The sequence below is a fragment of the Chiloscyllium plagiosum genome, unplaced genomic scaffold, assembly GCF_037043375.1.
Source record: "Chiloscyllium plagiosum isolate Xiang-an unplaced genomic scaffold, Cpla_swu_hap1 HiC_scaffold_34, whole genome shotgun sequence".
Classification (NCBI taxonomy): Eukaryota; Metazoa; Chordata; class Chondrichthyes; order Orectolobiformes; family Hemiscylliidae; genus Chiloscyllium; species Chiloscyllium plagiosum.
Window position 1 is genome coordinate 18237270 of NW_028270172.1, and position 22136 is coordinate 18259405.

The window sequence follows — 22136 nt, forward strand, 5'->3', positions numbered from 1 at the left end:
GTGATGATGAGGAGTTAATTTGACCCAATATATAAATGTTTAATGATGTACATATGTTAGTCCATCGTTTCTTACCCTCAACCATCCTCATACATCATTGACAATCATGCCAGGCAAAAGATTTAAAAGCTAAAAATTATAATTAAAGGCTGTGTTTTGAAACTAGGAATATATTCACACGTCAGTTTTAAAAAGGTACTGAGATGAAAGACGGGTGAAGTACTAACTAATAAGGTTTTAATGTTATTTTGATAGACTCTAAATAATGCTTAATCAGCTTGTCTTGGTAAATGATGGATACCTCACAGTCAGTGTGTTGGAGGCAACGTTGTTCCTGTGTGGGTTATCAGTTATAAAACTTCTATACAAGTAGTGAACATAGATTAAAAAGTAGAGGCAGACACAGACCGGGAGTCAGGTTTTGATGAGTTTCGTGGTGGTTTAAAAGGGTAGTTAGAAGTTATTGAGGCAATTTTGATTTTGTGTGAGAGTAATACAAATCAGTAGCACATTTTACAACCCTCTCAGATTTTAATTCCAATGATTTCTGGTCCATGTCGAAGGTTCCAACAATGAGAGGTAGTCCGGCATAAAAGTGTGGAAATGAGACTGTTACTTTACCTGATGCTGTGATAGCCATGGCTTAAATTACATTTACAAAGTAGAAATTGTCAGGCAATTGTTTACAATTCCGGCTAGAGTTATTCAAGCTGGTTGATTTGAGTAACTTTGTTAGAATGCAGGCAGAAACACCTTTGAAGAAATTCTACTTCAATAATGTCTTTCTCAAATTTCCACTTAAGTGAGTTATTCACTTTCAGTTGACCCTACAACTGGTGAGGGACAGGAGTGGATGATAAAATCCACAAAGACTGAAATGTTTGTTTTGTAAAGTTTGTGAATGATTATTAACAAATGTGAATGAATGACTTACAGAAGTATCAGTTCAGTTTAGTAGCTGATAGAAATCTTACTATTCTCAGGAGCAGAGGATATTGATCTGCCTGGGTTTCCTCTCATCCACATCACCTAAAAGCATTTACTGGACTCTGCCCAAAATATCCACTGACCTGGCAGTTTCTTTGGCCAAATAAAGAGGTTTACTGTTTGACGGAATGGGGTCTACAAACTCCCCTTGATGTCATCCACTATCCAGCAGAACATCTTTAAATAACATGACTGTCTTGGCAAATCACAAGATGGATGAGTTAATTCCTGCTCCCAGAGCTGTCGGTTCTGATTTACATCCAGCGAAAAAGGAAAACAAAAATGCGAGTTCCTTTTGTGCATCACATTGTAAAATATTAACATGGTTCTGCTCTTTACAGCTTGCTTTTATTTCAGCTTACAGTTTTTCTGGCAGATTTAGGTGACATGGTGGGTGGCACGGAATGGGCCCGACCAACTTTAAAACTGCACTTGACCAGTGAGCTGATGAATGGCCAGGCGCATTCCTGATGAAGGGCTCTGGCCCGAAACCGAAACGTTGATTCTCCTGCTCCTCGGATGCTACCTGACCTGCTGCGCTTTTCTAGCAACACACTCACGACTCTGATGTCCAGCATCTGTAGACCTCACTTTCTCCCAGTGAGCTGGTCATCCTTGAGAGCTAAATGGAAAGTGCCTCAGCTGGAGAATTATAGACATGATGAACTTGAGCCATAAAATCATGGAATCATAGAGTCATTGAATCATACATACAGCACAGAAACAGACCCTTTAGACCTACTCACCCATGCTGAATACGTTTCCAAAACTAAACTAGTCCCACTTGCCTGCGTTTCATCAATACCCCTCCAAACCTTTTCTACGCATGTACTTATCTAAATGTTGTTTAAATGTTGTAACTGCACCCGCATCCACCACTTTCTCTGGCAGTTCATTCCACATACAAACCACTCTGTGGGAAAAAGTTGCCTTTCAAATCCCTTTTAAGACTTTCTCCTCTCATCTTAAATATATGTCCGTCAGTTTTGAAGACCCCCCAGTCCCAGGAAAAAAGCCTTTAGTATTCACTTTATCCTGGCCTCTCGTGAGTTTTCACACCTTTATAAGATCATCCTTCAACCTCCTAAACTCCAGTGAAAAAAGTCAAGCCTCCCCAAACTCAAACCCTCCAGTCCTGGCAATATCCTGGTAAATCTTTTCTGAACCCTCTCCAATTTAGTAGTATCCTTCCTATAGCTGGGCAAACAAAACTGCACGCAGTACTCCAAAAGTGGCCTCAACAATGTCCTGTACAACCTCAACATGACATTCCAATCCCTATACTCAATGGTCTGAGCAATGAAGGCAAGCATGCAAAACACCTTCTTAACCCCCCCACCCCAACCCCCCCATCCTGTCTACCTGTAATGCACCTTCCAACGAACTATGTACCTGAATCTATAGGTCTCTCTGCTTGACCACACTACCCAGGGCCCTACCATTAACTGTATAAATCCTACCCTTATTTGCTTTACCAAAGTGCAATAACTTGCATTTATCCAAATTAAACCTGATTTACCACTCCTCAAAACATTCGCTCATTTGATCAAAATCCCTTTATAATCTTAGTTAACCTTCTTCATTGTCGACTATTCCACCAATTCTGGTGTCATCTACAAACTTACTAACCATGCCTCCTAAATTCTCACACAAATCATTTATATAAATATGGACCCTGCACCGACCCATGTGGAACACCGCTGGTCACAAGCCTTCAGTCCAACACACAATCCCCCTCTACTTTCACCCTCTGTATCCTACCATAAAGCCAATTTCGTATCCAATTGACAAGTTCTCCCTGAATGCTATGTGATCTAACTTTACTAATCAATTTATGATGCAGAACATTGTCAAAGGCTTTACTAAAGCCCATGTAGACAACATAACCGTCTCCGCCCTCATCAATCTTTTTGGTTATGTCCTTCAAAACTTCTATCAAGGTTGTGCATTATGATTTCCCACGCACAAAGCCATGCTGACTATCCCTTGTCAGTCCTTGCCTCTCCGAGTGCATGAAAATCCTATCTCTCAGAATCCCCTCGAATGACTCACTGACCACTGATGTCAGACTCACTGGTTTTTGGTCCCCAGGCTTCTCCTTATAAAGGCACAACATTAGCCACCTTCCTGTCCTCTGGCACTTCACCCATATCTCTGCTAGGGGTGCTGCAATTTCTTCTGTTTTACCACACAGAAAGAGGCCCTTCAGCCCATCATGTCCAAACCAGTCATCCAGCACCTATCTACTCTCAACCCATTATCCCGCATTTCGCCGATTAGCTTTGTGCTATGGCATTTCAAGTGTTCATCCAAATACTTCTTAAATGTTGAGATGGCTCCTGCCTCTACCACCCTTTTAGGCAGCTAGTTCAAAGCACTGGAGAGGTTACAAATCAATTCACAACAGCAATGTCAGAGCTGAGGGATTGCAGTAATGTAGAGAGAAAGAATCTGGAATTGTTCCCCTTCATCTTGTCCATGAGACCCATTCACTGCTTATTTCACCCTTATTTTCACTGAACTACTGATGACCCAAATCCTCTTCCTGCTACCTGTGTCAGTCTATGCTGGTAATGCTTTGCTCACTTTAAGTGTTTTTCCACAGTCCTTTATATGTGTTACCATCATCCTTCTCAAAACAAACCTGACCCACTGTGTCCTGTAACCTTCTGCCTCACCTCCAACCTCGTTTCCTCACCAAATTTCTTTGCCGTGTTGTCACCTCTCCAACTCATGCCCAGCTGGGCTGGAGCTACATGTTTGAGTCCCATAAGGAGCCCCCCACCTTTACCACAATCATTCAGAGAGTTCAGGAGCAGAGAGGGCATAAGCTCAGAATAAGGAGTTACCCATTAAAGACAGAGATGAGGAGGAATATCTTCTCTCAGAGTGTTGTGAATCTGTGGAATTATTTACCGCAAAGGAGTGTTGAGGCCGGGACATGAGGAATATTAGTTTCAGCAGCAGTGACGCTATCTGTGGTGGTGGTATCAAGAACAGACAACAGACAGACTCTTGACCTTTAAATTATTCCATTATTTTCCTCGTTTAAACTACAAAAGATTTTAATGTTAACTATTACCTTATTTCTTTATTTTTCTACTATTTTATGAAGTAATGTTTAACTTTTAAACTCTTGTTTCTCTGACTACTTTGTATCTTCATTTTTTTTTGAACCTAGGTATCTTGGTACCTAAGAAGACACCATGTGTGGTGACATTATACACTTTTCATTGTGCTCCTGTATTCCTGAGTGCACGAGACGATAAAATCTAAAATCATAACAATAAAAAATAATGATATATTCAAAGCTGAGACAGACAGATTTTTAATTATTAAGGGCATTAAAGGTAGGCAATTATAGCTGAAGTTTATCAGATTGGCTTTTATCTCAGTGAATGGTGGAGTATACCTGGTGGCTCAAATAGCCTACTTCTGATCTAATGTCTTAACCGCTTAGTCAAAAACATAAATTATATCCTATATGACTCCGAATAAGACACACACTCCCTCCTCATGGGCTCAAACTGCCCGTAGACTTGATCGTACTATTTTTGTCCAGCATCTCTCCGCAATTGTCCAGCTGGATTGGAAGGCACTCATCCAGTTCCATTCTCATTCATGCGAACAGAACTAGGGTAAACTCCCTTTCCTGTTTCAGACGTGAGTTAAACTATCTTTCAGGTGCAGGTCTCTTTTTCCTTGGACAAAGTTTAATTATTCTTTGGTGTTTGAACTGTCACTGATCCTGCCCAGTATGCTTTTTGATTTTGAATTATTATCACAAGGGTACGCTGGGTAGACCAGCCAAAATTGCGCTGTTGTAAATCTCAACGTTAAAACGGGTGGTGCTGGAAAAGCACAGCAGGTCTGGCAGCATCCAAGGAGCAGGAGAGTCAACGTTTCAAGCATTAGCTCTGCATCAGGAATGTTAACTGTCCTGTTCCTCGGATGCTGCCTGACCGGCTGTGCTTTTCCAGCACCACACTTATTGATTCTGATCACCAGCATCTGTGGCCCTCACTTTCTCCTGATATAAATCTCAAGTCTTGCCTGAGGCATTTTCTTGGGCACAGCAGCGCTCATAACCTGCGTGAGTGGCCTGAACTAAATACGTGACTGGGTAACGTTATTCTTCCCGATGTTTAACTTAGAAGGGGTGTAACCAAAGTCTGAGGAGGCTTGAGTGACTCAGATACTGCGCTTGTACACCAAAGAGGGGAATTCGATTCCTGTCCCGACTGAGGTGGGATTGGGATATGTCTCCTAGCCCTTCCTGCAGCAAACATGTTGGTTCAGTGAACAGTCACCAAGGAGCTGCCTTTCTCAGGCTGTGATGTGGGGGAGCTGGTGTTGGACTGGGGTGGACAAAGTTAAAATCACACAACACCAGATTATAGTCCAACAGATTTATTTGGAAGCACTAGCTTTTGGAGCGCTGCTCCTTCACCATGTAGCTACTGGGGCAGGGGTCATAGGACACAGAATTTATAGTAAAAGATCATAGTGTCATACAACTGATGTGATGTATTGAACAAACCTAGATCATTGTTAAGTCTTTAATCACTTTGAATGGGGATGCAGGTTTCACCTGATAAATATGTAAATCCTAGAACTTTGTTCAAGTCACATTCCTGAGATAACTTAAGGTTTTATGAAGAAAATGGTGACATCTCAGCTCAGACAATGCATTAAAGGTGTGAGGTTAGAGTGTGTTGGAATCCCATCCTTGAGTAATACCATGCAACAATCAGCAGACAGGGATGTTCCCTCCCAGTCGGGGAACACATCCATGGTCATGGACATTCAGCCTTGGATCTTCGGGTGACCATCCTCCAAGGTGGACTTCAGGATACACAGCAATGCAGAGTGGCCGAGCAGGGGTTGATAGCCAAGTTCGGTACCCATGGGGATGGCCTCAACCGGGACCTTGGGTTCATGTCACACTACAGGTGACCCCACTACACTGTACCCTCTCTCATACTCACACACACACTCTCTTACACACTCACACAGACCAGCTTTCGTACACACGCTCTCTCTCAGACACACACACCCACACTCATTCATGCGCACACCCTCTCACAGGCATATACTCCATCACACTCGTGCACACACTTTATCAAGCATGCACACATGCACACACGTTTACATGCTCTTACACACTCACACAGACCCTCTCTCATACACACACTCTGTCGCAGACACACACACGCACACACTCTATCAAGTATGCAGGTACGCACACTCATTCACACACATACACACATTCACACACACATACACACACACACTCTCTCGCTCTCTCTCTCTCTGCCCCTTACTCTCTCAACACACATATAAGTCTCAAGGTTATAGTGGTGCTGGAAAAGCACAGCAGGTCAGGCAGCATCCGAGGAGCAGGAAAATCGGCGTTTCAGGCAAAAGCCCTTCATCAAGGTTCTTTATTAGAGGAAGTGATGGAGGCTGGTACAATTACAACATTTAAAAGGCATCTGGATGGGTATATGAATAGGAAGAGTTTAGAGGGATATGGGCTAATTGCTGGTAAATAGAATTAGATTAACTTAGGATATCTGGTCAGCATGGACAAGTTGGAATTAAAGGTCTGTTTCCATGCTGTACAACTCCATGATTATGACTCCAAGTAGTTTGAGGGTAGAGAGAGATGATATCCCTGACAATGACCAATGAGATGGGGACAGATGCAAATTGATTGGTTGCAAGTTTACACAAAGTGAATGTGCAGATTTGTTTCTTCCAATTGGTCTTAATGAGGACATGGGTTCAAATCCCAGCACAGCAGGGGGCTGGACTTTATATGAGATGAATAATATTGTGACTCAATTGGTAAGAGAGTGCCGGTAATCAAGCCCCACTATCCCACAAGCCATCTCCCAATTCAACCACCAAGGTGATCAGTTTACCAGATGCACTGCTGTACTGGTGTCATGACCATAGCTTGAACCAAAGTACTATAGACATTTTTAACTTGGGCTTCCAAAATGTGTTTGCTAACAAAAAGAGACGGGCCAAGTGGTTAGCGCTGCTGCCTCACAGCACCAGGGACCCGGGTTTGATTCCAGCCTTGGGCGACTATCTGTGTGGAGTTTGCACATTCTCCCCATGTCTGCGTGTGTTTTCTCCGGGTGCAGGTTAGGTGAATTGGTCAAGTTAAATTGCCCATAGTGTTAGGTGCATTAGTCAGAGGGAAATGGGTCTGGGTGGGTTACTCTATGGAGGGTCGGTGTGGACTTGTTGGGCCAAAGGGCCTGTTTCCACACTGTAGGGAATCTAATCTAATCAAAAATTAAGTGACTATCTACAGTGACAGACTCACAGAATGCCTCACCTAAGGATGCAAAGGGAATTCAAACAAGAAGTCTTCAAAGGGGGAAGAGGAAAGTCAAAACAGACTGGCCTGTGAACATTATAACTACAAAGGTTAGCAGACTGGGTGGACCTGGACTTTCCCCTGTATTCAAATTCTTTTATTTTTAATCTTCAATTTTTGTCTTTTCACTCCCAGAGAGGGATGGTGAGATATGCTGTTGTTTGTCCGCTTCTGGGTGTCTGTGCAGGTCCATAACAAACTGCAGCTAGATCAATCTGAAGCTGTCACCAGGCAGTTTTCCTTAATTCAGAGACTCTTGGTGCCATTCTATCTCGCAGAGTATCCAACCTACATAACCTTGTGCAGCTAACATACAAACCACCCAATTCCACTTGATCTTCAAGTTGCAAAACCTCTCCTGGTATGTTTAGGTATACAGTAGTCTGGTTTATAGTCCAAAAGGGAATAGAAAATAGTGTAATAAAACACAGAGCAGTGAATGCTGTAAATATAGAAAAAAGGCAGAAGGTTCTGGAGAGACTCAGCAGGTCTGGTAGCATCTGTGGAGAGACAGCAGAGTCAACATTTTGAGTGCAGTGACACTTCTTCAGTAACAGTGCAGTATCTTATAATAACAAAAATAATGAGAAAGCTATTCACATCCAAATGCCTATTTGTAGTGCTTTAACAAGATCCACCTGGTTCCCTCCATTTCTGTAACCTCTGCTAGGATTCACAGTCTTCATTTTGGTTTAAAAATCCTGACTAACTGCCAGCTCCTCTGCATCTCTTTTTTAATACCCCTCAGTTTGTAGCCAAAATGGATCTGAGACTTCCCAATGCAGTGGTTGTGAGGTGTTTATCCATTATAGATTAGATTAGATTACTTACAGTGTGGAAACAGGCCCTTCGGCCCAACAAGTCCACACCGACCCGCCGAAGCGTAACCCCCCCATTCCCCTACATTTACCCCTTTTACCTAACACTACGGGCAATTTAGCATGGCCAATTCACCTGACCTGCACATCTTTGTGACTGTGGGAGGAAACCAGAGCACCTGATAGATTTTTTAAAATGCTCCTGTGTATGGGGAAAGCAATCAAATCGCAGCTCAGTGGCTTTTTACTGACTTTCAGTTTCTTTTCAAATTGTGGAAACATACTTTACTTTAAAACATAACTACATTTTTCAAATCCCTCCTGTCATCAAAAATAGTGATAAAAAACTCTGAAAAGGTAACAATATCGAAGAGGTGAAGGCTTGTGGAGAGAAAAGTGAATTTTAAAATGTTGGCTGAAATTCTTTCTTTTGTGGTCACAGGAGCCTTTTTAATCCCATACATTATCGCACTGATCTTTGAGGGGATTCCAATACTTCACATTGAATTGGCAATCGGACAGAGGCTCCGGAAAGGCAGTTTTGGTGTCTGGAACTCCATCTCCCCCTACCTGGCAGGAGTCGGTAAGATCTTCTTTCTAACATTGGAAAAGAAGTCCATTTTTTTTTATTAACTAAGTTGCATTTCTAATTCCCAGAGACTCTTAAATTTTGTAAATTGACAATGAGAACACTTGCTGCTGAAGGCATTGTCTACATGGTCTTTAGCAAGCCCTGAGTGGTAGACAGATTAGTAAGATTAGATCACATGGGATCCAGGGAGAGAGAGGATACAAAATTTGCTTGATGGTGGAACACAGAGGGTAGTGGTAGGGGGTTGTCATTTTAACTGGACACCTGTGATCAGCGGTGTGCCGCAAGGATTGGTCCACTGCTGTTTGTCATTTAAATCAATGTTAAAAATCACACAACACCAGGTTATAGTGCTGTCTCGAATGCTGCCTGACCTGCTGTACTTTTCCAGCACCACGCTTTTCAATACCAGGTTATAGTCCAACACGTTTATTTAGAAGTACAAGCTTCTTGTTATCTCTGTTCAAAAAGGTCTTCCCTTTATTCTAAAGATATGCCCTCATGTCCTAGTCTCTCCTATCAATGGTAACATCTTACCAATACCCACTCTGTCAACACCATTCAGTATTCTGTAAGTTTCAATTAGATCCCCCCCCTTCCTCCTTCTAAACTCTATTGAGTATAGACCCAGAGTCCTCAAATGTTCCTCATATGTTAAGCTTTTCATTCCTCGGATCATTCTCTTGAATCTCCTCTGAACCTACTTCAGAGCCAGTACATCCTCCCTGAGATATAGGGCCCAAAACTGCACATAATACTCCAAATGTGGCCTGACCAGAGCCTTATAGAGCCTCAGAAGTACACCTTTGCTCTTATTTTGAAGTCCTCTCGAAAGAAATACCATCATTGTATTTGCCTTCCTAACTATTGACTCAACCTGCAGGTTTACATTGAGAGAATTCTGGACTAGAACTCCCCAAGTCTCTTTGCACTTCAGACTTCTGAATTTTCTCCCCATTTAGAAAATAGTCCATGTCTGTATTCTTCCGACCAAAGTGCATGACCTCACACTTCCCCATGTTGTACTCCATCTGCCATTTCTTTGCCCACTCTCCAAATCCTTCTGCAGCCTCCCACCTCCTTAATGCTACCTGTCCCTCACCACAGATTCCTGTGGTTTTTATGTACTAATAACAAGCATCATGAGACTGTCATGATCCTCCTGGCTAACTCTGGGCAACTGTGTGGAAATGGAAGAAATCTTGAAATAACCATTGAGAGGATTAGGAGAGTGGCCAGTGATGTGAGCTTGCCTCAAACAAGGCATTTTACTTGATGCAGCAATGTTTATATTGTACAAGAGGAACCTCGATTATCCGGATATTGGATTATTAGAATTTGAATCCCGACAGTATGGAAACAGGCCCTTCAGCCCAACAAGTCCACACTGACCCTCCAAAGAGTAACCCACCCAGACCCTACCCTTTATTTGCCTACATATCCCTGAACACTATGGGCACTTTAGCATGGCCAGTTCACCTAACCTGCACATCTTTGGACTGTGGGAGGAAACCGGAGCACCCGGAGGAAACCCACGCAGACACAGGGAGAATGTGCAAACTCCACACAGACAGTCACCCGAGGCGGGAATCGAACCCAGGTCTCTGATGCTGTGAGGCAGCAGTGCTAACCACTGAGCCACCATTAAGATCAGCAAGATCAGATGGTCCTGATGCTTGGCTAAACTATGTTATCTGGCATTTGATTATCCAGAATTCAATTAACCGAATGAAATACTCCCCATCTATGTCGTTCAGAAAATCGAAGTTCCTTTGTAGTCCATAATATGAGAAAGTGGCTATCAACATCATGATATTAAAGAATCCAACAGACATTTATTACAACTAGCTATCATGTACAAATATTATGTACATAAGTACCTGACGTAGTAACTCGATTTTACAACAGAGCAGCATGCTTCCAGTGATCGAGGGTAAGGTGGAGTCCGAAGCCTTTATACCCTGAGGTCATAGGCTATGATTCAATGATGACATCATGACCATGTCTCTTAACGGTATCCTAACGTCCTGATAGTCAGGCACAACATAAGATTGACACATCTCTGGCTCCATTTGTTCTGCAGGTTTGCTTACTTTTTGCTTGAGGAGAAACGTGGAGATTTCTCCATCCAGGAAATTCCTTCATATCATGGCATCATGATTGTGTTATTTTGGTGGGCTTGTTAACTTCTTAACCACAACTAATGACAGAATTTGAATTTTTTGAAAATCTGGAATTAAAAGTCCAATGATGGCCATACAACTATTGTCATAAAAACCCATTTGGTTCACTAATGTCCTTGAGGGAAGGAAATCTGCTATCTTGACCTGATCTGGCCTACACAACTCTCCAGACACACAGCAATGTGGTTGACTTTGGACTGCCCTCTGAAATGGCTGAGCAAAGCACTCATTTGCATTTAACCAATAAAAAGATTCAATACTACTGAGACAGCCACAGTGTTAAGGGTTTAGATGGAGAGGAATTTAAGTGCACAAGAAAACTTTCTAATTCAGTATGTAGATATACCTACTAGAGAAGGTGCAAAACTTGACCATCTCTGGGGAAACAAGGTAGGGCAGGTGATTGAGGTGTCAGTGGGGGAGCATTTTGGCTATAATTCTAATAGTTCTAAAATAGTGATGGGAATGGATAGATCAGATCTACAAGTTAAAGTTCTAAATTGGAGAAAGGCCAATTTTGACAGTATTAGGCAAAAACTTTCAAAAGCTGACTGGGGGCAAATGTTCACAGGTAAAGGGACGGCTGGAAAATGGGAAGCATTCAAAAATGAGATAATGAGAGTCCAGAGACAGTATATTCCTGTTAGGGTGAAAGGAAAGGCTGGTAGGGAATGCTGGATGACTAGAGAGACAGAGGGTTTGGTCAAGAAAAAGAAAGAAGCATATGTCTGGTGTAGACAGGATAGATTGAGTGAATCCTTAGAAGAGTATAAAGGCAGTAGGAGTATACATAAGAGGGAAATCAGGAGGACAAAAAGGGGACATGAGATAGTTTTGGCAAATAGGGCTAAGGAGAAACCAAATGGATTCTACAAATACATTAAGTACAAATGGGCAACTAGGGAGAGAATAGGGCCCCTTAAAGATCAACAAGGCAGCTTATGAGTGGAACCATAGGAGATGGGGGAAATACCAAACAAGTATTTTGCATCAGTATTTATTGTGGGGAAGGGTATGGAAGATAGACAACATGGAGAAATAAGTAGAAACATCTTGAAAAATGTCCATATTGCAGAAGTGGAGGTGCTGGACATCTTAAAACATATAGAGGTGGATAAATCCAAGGACCTGATCAGCATACTCTAGAATTCTGTGGGAAGCTAGGAAAGTGATTGCTGGGTCCCTTGCTGAGATATTTGTATCATCAGTAGCTACAGATGAAGTGCCAGAAGACTGGAGGTTGCGTAATGTGGTGCCACTGTTTAAGAAAGGGGTAAAGAAAGGCCAGGGAACTATAGACTGGTGAGCCTGCATCAGTGGTGGGCAAGTTGTTGGAGGGAATCCTGAGGGATAGCATTTACGTTTATTTGGAAAGGCATGGACTGATTAGGGAAAGTCAACATGGCTTTGTGCATGTGAAATCATGTCTCATGAACTTGATTGACTTTTTTGAAGAAGTAACAAAGAGAATTGATGAATGCAGAGCGGTGGATGTGATCTATATAGACTTCGGCAAGGCATTTGACAAGGTTCCCCATAGTAGACTGGTTAGCAAGGTTAAATCACATGGAATACAGGAAGAACTAGTCATTTGGATACAGAACTGGCTCGAAGGTAGAAAACAGAGGGTGGTGGTGGAGGGTTGCCTTTCAGATTGGAGGTCTGTGACCAGTGGAGTGCCACAAGGATTGGTGCTGGGCCCACTACTTTTTGTCATTTATATAAACTCTTTGGATGTAAACATAGGGAGGTAGGGTTAGTAAGTTTGCAGATGATGCCAAAATTGGAAGTGTAGTGGACAGCGAAGAGGGTTACCTCAGAGTACAATGGGGTCTTGATCAAATGGGCCAATGGGCTGAGGAGTGGAAGATGGAGTTTAATTTAGATAAATGTGAGGTGCTGCATTTTGGAAAAGTAAATCAGGGCAGGACTTATACACTTAATGATAAGGTCCTGGAGAGTGTTGCTAAACGAGAGACTTTGCAGTGCAGGTTCATAGTTCCTTGACAGTAAAGTTGGAGGTAGATGGGATTGTGAAGAAAAGATTTGGTATGTTTGCCTTTATTGATCAGTGCATTGAGTGTAGGAGTTTGGAAATCATGTTGCAGCTATACAGAAATTGGTTAGGCCACTTTTGGAATTCTGCATGCAGTTCTGGTCTCCCTTCTATAGGAAGGATGTCATAAACTTGAAAGGTTTCAAAAAAAGATTTACAAGGATGTTGCCAGGGTTGGAGGGTTTGAGCTCGAGGGAGAGGCTGATAGGCAGGGGTTGTTTTCCCTGGAGCATTGGAGGCTGAGGGGTCAACTTATAGAGGTTTATAAAATTTTAAGACTAAAATTGGTCCCTTGAAGACAGAAACAGGGGAATATATTACGGGGAACAAAGAAATGGCAGAAGAATTGAATTGGTACTTCAGATCTGTGTTCACTAGGGAAGACACAAGCAATTTCCCTGAGGTAACAGTGGCTGAAGGACCTGAACTGAAGGGAATTTATATTTGCCAGGAATTGGTGTTGGAGAGACTCTTAGGTCTGAAGGTTGATAAGTCCCCGGGGCCTGATGGTCTACATCCCAGGGTACTGAAGGAGGTGGCTCGAGAAATCGTGGATGCTTTGGTGATTATTTTCCAGAGTTCGATAGATTCGGGATCAGTTCCTGCGGATTGGAGGGAGGCTAATGTTATACCACTTTTTAAGAAAGGTGGGAGAGAGAAAGCAGGAAATTATAGACCAGTTAGTCTGACCTCAGTGGTGGGAAAGATGCTGGAGTCTATTATAAAGGATGAAATTACGACACATCTCGATAGCAGTAACAGGCTAGGTCAGAGTCAGCATGGATTTATGAAGGGGAAATCATGATTGACTAATCTTCTGGAATTTTTTGAGGATGTAATTCTGAAGATGGACGAGGGAGATCCAGTAGATGTAGTGTACCTGGACTTTCAGAAAGCTTTCGTTAAAGTCCCACATAGGAGGTTAGTGAGCAAAATTAAGGTGCATGGTATTGGGGGCAAAGTACTAACTTGGACTGAAAGTTGGTTGGCTGATAGGAAACAAAGAGCAGTGAGAAACGGCTCCATTTCAGAATGATAGGCAGTGATCAGTGGGGTACCGCAGGGATCAGTACTGGAACCGCAGCTTTTTACAATATATGTTAATGATATAGAAGATGGTATTAGTAATAACATTAGCAAATTTGCTGATGATACTAAGCTGGGTGGCAGGGTGAAATGTGATGAGGATGTTAGGAGATTACAGGGAGACCTGGGCAAGTTAGGCGAGTGGTCAGATGCATGGCAGATGCAGTTTAATGTGGATAAATGTATGGTTATCCACTTTGGTGGCAAGAACAGGAAGGCAGATTACTACCTAAATGGAATCAATTTAGGTAAAGGGGCAGTACAGAGAGATCTGGGTGTTCTTGTACACCAGTCAATGAAGGTAAGCATGCAGGTACAGCAGGTAGTGAAGAAGGCTAATAGCATGCTGGCCTTCATAACAAGAGGGAGTATAGAAGCAAAGAGGTTCTTCTGCAGCTGTACAGGGCCCTCGTGAGACCACACCTGGAGTACTGTGTGCAGTTCTGGTCTCCAAATTTGAGGAAAAGCATTCTGGCTATTGAGGGAGTGTAGCGTAGGTTCACGAGGTCAATTCCTGGAATGGCGGGATTACCTTACACTGAAAGACTGGAGCGACTGGACTTGTATACCCTTGAGTTTAGAAGACTGAGAGGGGATCTGATTGAGACATATAAGATTATTAAAGGAGGTAGGAAACATGTTACCACTGATGGGTGAGTGCCGAACCAGAGGACACAGCTTAAAAATACGGGGTAGACCATTTAGGACAGAGATGAGGAGAAACGTCTTCACCCAGAGAGTGGTGGCTGATTGGAATGCTCTGCCCCAGAGGGCAGTGGAGGTCCAGTCTCTGGATTCATTTAAGAAAGAGTTGGGTAGAGTTCTCAAGGATAGTGGAATCAAGGGTTATGGAAATAAGGCAGGAACAGGATACTGATTAAAGATGATCAGCCATGATCATATTGAATGGTGGTGCAGGCTCGAAGGGCAGAATGGCCTACTCCTGCACCTATTGTCTATTGTCTATTGTCTATGGGGGGCATGGATAGGGTAAATAGACATGGTCTTTTCCCCCTGGTGGGGGAGTCCAGAACTAGAGGTCATAGGTTAAGATGAAAGGGGAAAGACTTAAAAGGGACCTCAGGGGCAACCTTTTCACGCAGAGGGTGGTGCATGTATGGAACAAGCTGCCAGAGGAACTGGTGGATGCTGGTACAATTACAACATTGAAAAGGCATCTGGATGGGTATATGAATAGGGAGGATTCAGAGGGATATGGGCCAAGTGCTGGCAAGTGGGACTAGATTAATTTAGGATATCTGGACAGCATGGATGAGTTGGACCAAAGATTCTGCTTCCATGCTGTATATTTTAATGACTCAAAAAGAATGAGACTGAATGGATATTGGCAATAGCAAACACAACACTATTGTTCCTCAAAGTTCACCTTACAAACATCTGGCGACTAGTGCCAAAAATTGGGAGAGCTGTTTCACAGATTAGCCAAGCTACAGCCTGACATTCTCATACACTTGGAAACATACCTTACTCACAATGTCCCAGATACCACCATCACCATTCCTGAGTGTGTCCTATCCTATACAGGATCAACCCAGTAGACTTGGTGGAACAGTGGCATGCAGTTGGCCATTGGCTCTGGATGCCCATTGCCCCCATGGCATCAGGTCAATATTGGACGAGAAAAACCTCCTGTTAATTATCATATGCCCACCCCAGCTGATAAATCAGTGTTTCTTTGTTCCACATTATTTGGAGGAAGTACTGACAATGGCAAGAGCAGAAAATGTGATCTATGGGAGACTTCAATGACCATCACCAGGAGAGACTTGGCAACAGTGCTGCTGACGCAGAGGACATACTTGCTAAACAGGGTCTGCTGCAGATGGTGAAAGTACATACAAAAGGGAAGAACAAACCTGACTCCATCCTCGCCAATCTGCCTGCCACATTTGTACCTGTCCATGACCATATCAGTAAAATTTCGAATAGTTTAACCACCGATGTTTGGGTACCCATGAAGCACAATCTGCAACCTCATGGCCCCACCCTACTATTACCATCAAGCTTGCGGATCAGTCCTAGTTCAATGTCGAGTACTGAAGGAGATGCCAGCAACAGCATCAGGCATACTTAACAATGAGGGGTCAACCTGGTGAAGCTACAAAGCAGGACCATTGGTGTGCCAAACAACAGAATCAGAAAATGATAGACAGATTTAAATGATTCCACTACCAGTGGATCAGGCATAATCTCTGCAATTCTGCCACACCCAGTTGTGAATGTCGGTGGAGAAATTAAACAACTCATTGGAGCAGCCGATTCCCTCCATCCTGAGATCAGAAGTAGTTGATCATAGCTGATTGCTTCATGTTCAACGCCATTCATGACTCCTCAAATACTGAGTAAGTCCATGTCTGAAGGCAACAAGACCTGGATGGGGCAAGTAACATTCACACCACACGAGTGCCAGGCAATGCCATCTCCAACTGAAGAGAATCTTCGCATCACCCTGTGACATTTAATGGCATCATCATTACTAAATCACGTACTATCAACAGTCTAGGAGTTATAATGGGCCAGAAATTGCACTGGCAAAAGTGAGGACTGCAGATACTGGAGATTAGAGTCAAGGTTAGAGTGGTGCTGGAAATGCAAAGCAGGTCAAGCAGCATCCGAGGAACAGGAAATTCGACGTTTTGGGCAGGAGCCCTTCATCAGGAATGAGCATGTCGAAACATCAATTTTCCTGTTCTTCGGATGCTACCTGACCTACTGTGCTTTTCCAGCACTACTCTAATCTTGACCGTGGGCGGCATGGTGGCACAGTGGTTAGCACTGCTGCCTCACAGCGCCTGAGATCCAGGTTCAATTACCGCCTCAGGCGACTGACTGTGTGGAGTTTGCACGTTCTCCCCGTGTCTGCGTGGGTTTCCTCCGGGTGCTCCGGTTTCCTCCCACAGTCCAAAGATGTGCAGGTCAGGTGAATTGGCCATGCTAAATTGCCCGTAGTGTTAGGTAAGGAGTAAATGTAGGCGTATGGGTGGGTTGCGCTTCGGCGGGTCGGTGTGGACTTGTTGGGCCGAAGGGCCTGTTTCCACATTGTAATGTAATGTAATCTAATCTAATCTAAATTGCACAGACCAAGCTGGTGGGTACAGTGACTACAGGAGCGTATCAGAGGCGAGGAATCCTGCAGTGAGTAACTCACCTCCAGGCTCCCTAGAGCCTGTCCGCCATCTGCAAGGCACAGGTCAGGAGTGTGATGGAATACTCCTCACTTACCCGTATGGGTGCGCTCCAACCACACTCAAGAAGATTGACACCATCCAGGTCAAAGCAGCATGTTTGATTGGCACTACATCCACAAGTACTTGTTCCCTCCACCAACGACACTCAGTAGCGGCAGTGTGTATCAGCTACAAGATGCAGTACAGAAAAGACTCTTGAGGCAACCTTTCTAGACCCATCTCCATTACCCTTCAGAAGGACAAGATATAGGGAACACCACCACCTACAAATTCCCTTCTGAGCCACTCAGTATTCTGACTTGGAAATACATCACTGTTGCTGGGTCAACATCCTGGAATTCTCTCCTGTATGGCATTGTGGGTCTACCTTCAACAAATAGACTGTAGCATCCAAGAAGGCAACTCACCACCACATTCTCAAAAGCAGCTCAGGATGGGCAGTAGATGTTGGCCCAACCAGGGAAGCCCACATCCCCTAATTAAATTAAAAGGAAACACTTGTGTAGTTGCTACCATTAGTCCTCACTTGGTTTAATTTTTGAAATTAAGTTTGTGGGAGAACCCGAAGAGGAGAAGCTGGTGCAGTTCAAGTGTGTCTCTTGTTAGTCTCAAATCCTAATGGTCTACTCCATAAACGACAATGTATCTTCACTTGCCATTGAGAAACTTTGCGCATTTCTGGGTTACCTCAGATTTTCAATCTGTATCAGATTACTCAAATGCATAACTTCACTGGGAACGCTCTCTGTTGTAAAAATCAAAAACTCCCAATTTCAATGCCTATCAACCCTGATTCCTTGAACGATGTGCAATAAACATTGGGTATGTTCCAAACACTTTATATATCTGCTGTGCACTCATGTGAATGGAAGCTTTATAGCAGAAATGAGGAGGATAAGTAGGTCCTCCCTGGCCATTAGTTGATATATTCTACAAACCAAATAGCCATTAAAGTGAGGTAAAAGCCCAGGTTTCTGAAATGCAGCTTATCGCTTAATGTTAAGAGCAATTAATGCTACAGCATGTTTATGTTTGAACTTTTAATCTCCAATTCCAGCTTAAAGCTTGCTACAGGTCATTTATTACTTCTAGCAAAGTCATTGAAGAAGCACTCGTGATTCATTTGATCATTTTTCTGTGATTTACTATGTTACAGGCATCGCTTCCTTGCTGATTTCCTTTCTGTTGTGCATGTACTATAACACCATCCTTGCTTGGATACTCTGGTACCTTTTTCATTCGGTCGAGGAACCATTGCCATGGAAAAACTGTCCTTTAAACAACAATGGAACAGGTTAACAATATTTATTCATTTAATCAATCTATCAATTGGTGGTGAGTCAGGTAGATATTTTCTACCTTTGAATCTGTTAGGTCTGGGGAACACCTTTGCTGGCTAAGTTGCTTTCGTTGTCAACACTGATCCTTACTAGATTGTAAATAACCAGAATAGGCAGAATTTCGCTCTGACCAGAGATTGGGTGAGAGACCCACAATGCACCTTTGTGGGAAGACCCGCTGAATCATGTGGTAATCAGGCAGTGGTGAGGCCACCAGCAGGCCTCCCCTTGGAATCACCACCCCAGTGGTGAAGGTTCTGTCTGGCAGAGGCTGCTAGCCAATCAGAGGCTGGATGGCACGGTGGCACAGTGGTTATCACTGCTGCCTCACAGCGCCAGAGGCCCGGGTTCAATTCCGCCTCAGGCGACTGACTGTGTGGAGTTTGCACATTCTCCCCGTGTCTGCGTGGGTTTCCTCCGGGTGCTCTGGTTTCCTCCCACAGTCCAAAAATGGGCAGGTTAGGTGAATTAGCCATGCTAAATTGCCTGTAGTGTTAGGTGAAGGGGTAAATGTAGGGGAATGGGTCCAGGTGGGTTGCTCTTCGGAGGGTCGGTGTGGACTGTTGGGCTGAAGGGCCTGTTTCCACACTGTAAGTAATCTAATCTAATTTAAAAGCTCTTGTGCTCAGTAGCACCATGGTGACAGGAGAGCTCAGTCCCAGTAGCAGGCAGATAAGGCCCCAAGTGGTTCTCCATTGGCTTCTACAAGGGCCTTAATTGGTAGCAGAGCAGGAAGGTTGATGGTGGTGGGGAGGTTGCAGGCTCACTTGGTGCAGTGGTAGTGTCCTTAACTCTGAACCAGGAGACTTGGTTTCCAAGTCCCAGCCACTGCAGGTGTCATAACTTGTCTGAACAGGCTGAATAGAACAATATCTAAAAACATTGACTGGGGGCCTCTTCTGAAACAGTGGTAACATCCCTAATTCTGAGCCTCGAGGTCTGGGATACAGCCCCACCTGCTGTAGAGGCATTTTGTAATTTGCATGACCAGATTGATTCAAAATATCTCAAAAGGTTGACTGTGGGGCCCAGACGCTAACTCTGACTGTTGTAGGATTTACATATGGCATCACTAATAATTGCCCTCCCCAACTGTTAGTTTGCCCCCTGCAGGGGCAGAAGATTTTTGCCAATAGCTGAATTTTGTTTCCAAATCCTAATGTTAATTTTGCATATAGGTTTTACAAACACATTTGGTGTCCCCTCAGGTTGAGGAAGAATCCAGTCAACGTCTTTTAGCTGACAATGGTTTTAATAGAGTTGATTGTTCTTTCAGGAATGAGTCCAGAACAAAGGGCAAAATCTTAAACTAGTGCTGTGCCATTCAAAGTGAACTGAAAAACACTTTCCCACACACACAGATATCTGGAACTTTCTCCACCCAAAATTGAGACAAATGCTGAGTTAATTTAAATTTTGCAAACTGAGATAAATTGAACTTAGTTCAATGTGAATATCAAGAGAGGTATAGATCAACCATAAAATGGCCTGGAAGAGCAGGCTTGAGGGGCTGAATGGCCTGCTCTGTAAATATGTCAATATGTAAAGACATTTTGCAGGCTGATGGGAAAATGAAAGGTCAGTGGGGAATAATTGGATAATCTCGCTGAAAGTGCCTGTACAGGCGTGTTGTGCCAAATGGTCACCCTCTGGAATGGATGATTCAGTCATTTTTACATCAGTTATCACAGCTTTAAGATCTGTCAGAATGTAAAGTGTTCGTAAAATGAGATCTCGTATCTAACTTTAGTTGCATAATCCTGAACTCAAATTACATTCCTTTACTGGTAGGAAATTTTAAAAAGTCCTGCATGGAGGTTTAAACAAAAGGGTTGGATCAACGAAAGGTGAGTGACTCAAAGAAATAACCCATAAAATTAAAATGTTTGTAGAGGACTTGGTATCTTGTCCAAAACTATGAATGAGCACTGTCATTCCCAAGTATATATTCCAAGGCCCAGTAAAAATAACTGGCCCTTCTGCATTGACCTGGCCAAATAATTCACTTTGGCTCCTGATCATAATGAGGAGTGTTCTTTACCTCTGAACATAAAGCCTGGGTCAGCATTTCTTATGATATGATGTGGATATATCTTTGAGGATGCATATCTTAAACTACTGTCAATCTCCACCATCATCAAGACAATATGATAAAATTGCTCCATTGCTTGTTAGTCAGGCTGAAGCAGCAGTAATAGAGATCAGTTTTACTATACTCTCTTCCTGTGACTATTATCTGTGTACAGTCTTATCTTCAAAATAAAGAAACCATATTATAGTTTCACAATCCTTGTGTGTGAAGGATACATTTACAACTAAGAGAAGAATGAAACATGGTGGCAGGTTGTGATATCTGAAGATTTTTATTGCCTAAGTACACCATGTATAACATAGTGGCAATTTGTGCTGTCTGAAGATTTTTAATTTATAACTGCACCATCTGTAACATACTTGCTGTATCAATTGATTAAGCAGAATTAAGGCGGTAAGGACAAAGGTAAGGAGCTCGTGTGTAAGTGAAACGGCTATCATGCATCACTATGTGGAGTTAGAGTTAAAAATCACACAACACCAGGTTATAGTCCAACAGGTTTATCTGGAAGCACTAGCTTTTGGAGCGCTGCTCCTTCATCAGGTGGTTGTGCTTCCAAATAAACCTGTTGGACTATAACCTGGTGTTGTGTGATTTTTAACTTTGTACACTCCAGTCCAACACCAGCATCTCCAAATTATGTGGAGTTAATCTGGCATTTTTGTAGGGACTCTATACACTGTACCATCATTCTGAGGCAGCACTCCAGCCAGATTCACGCCTCTCTAGAAATGTTCAAATCTGCTAAAATAGACTTCCTGCAAAGGTTAAGCAAAAACAGAAACTAAACAGGTGACTCCACCTCTGGTCTCAGTTTAAAGAGAAATCATACTGCTGAACCAAAATAAACTGGGCTGGGAAGAAGAATCTACCCAATAGTTCCCAAACCATGGAAGAAGTCTGTAAAAATATCTTTTTTATTCGTTGTTTGCTTTAATTCTTCAATCCTGTGACTATTTTCTCACCAACTCACTGTTGCGTAGATAGGCCTCAGAGCTAAACTGAGTTAAGTGAAAGAACTCAACAGCACCATCATTGTAACCAAGAAGTAATCTATAACTAAATATGGCAGTGGCCACTAAAGGTACTGCAGCTCAGAGCGAATTTAAGTCCAACAAAGCTTGGCAAAGAATAGCGTGGCTGTCAAACGCTCCAGAAAGCATTTTTAAAATTTTGAAAACTGCTGCAAAATTACCACAAAATTTCCAATACTCAGACGGAAGTGTTGGATCAGATATCTAAATTTACTTTGTTTTGAAAGCATGCAGTCTGTGCTTTCTGACTTTATTATTTCAAAATCAGATAGAACAGAACATTAGAATTAAAATTACTACAGACAATCAATGTCTCCACTGACTGCATGCATCAGGTCTGTCTGC

The 22136-nt window shown here is 42.9% G+C and overlaps 1 protein-coding gene across 4 annotated transcripts in view; it reads left to right on the plus strand.

Annotated features, from left to right (window-relative positions):
• LOC122564476 (sodium-dependent neutral amino acid transporter B(0)AT3-like) overlaps positions 1-22136 on the plus strand; it is a 57019-nt gene that overhangs the window by 2639 nt on the left and 32244 nt on the right. For all 4 annotated transcript variants that reach the window (XR_015752829.1, XR_006315924.2, XR_015752828.1 and 1 more), the window contains exons 2-3: positions 8642-8782; positions 18482-18619. Coding sequence is in view for 1 of the 4 variants with exons in the window: in XM_043719418.2 (XP_043575353.1) it covers positions 8642-8782; positions 18482-18619 (279 nt within the window). In the remaining 3 variants the exon portion in view is untranslated. The remainder of the gene's footprint in view (positions 1-8641; positions 8783-18481; positions 18620-22136) is intronic.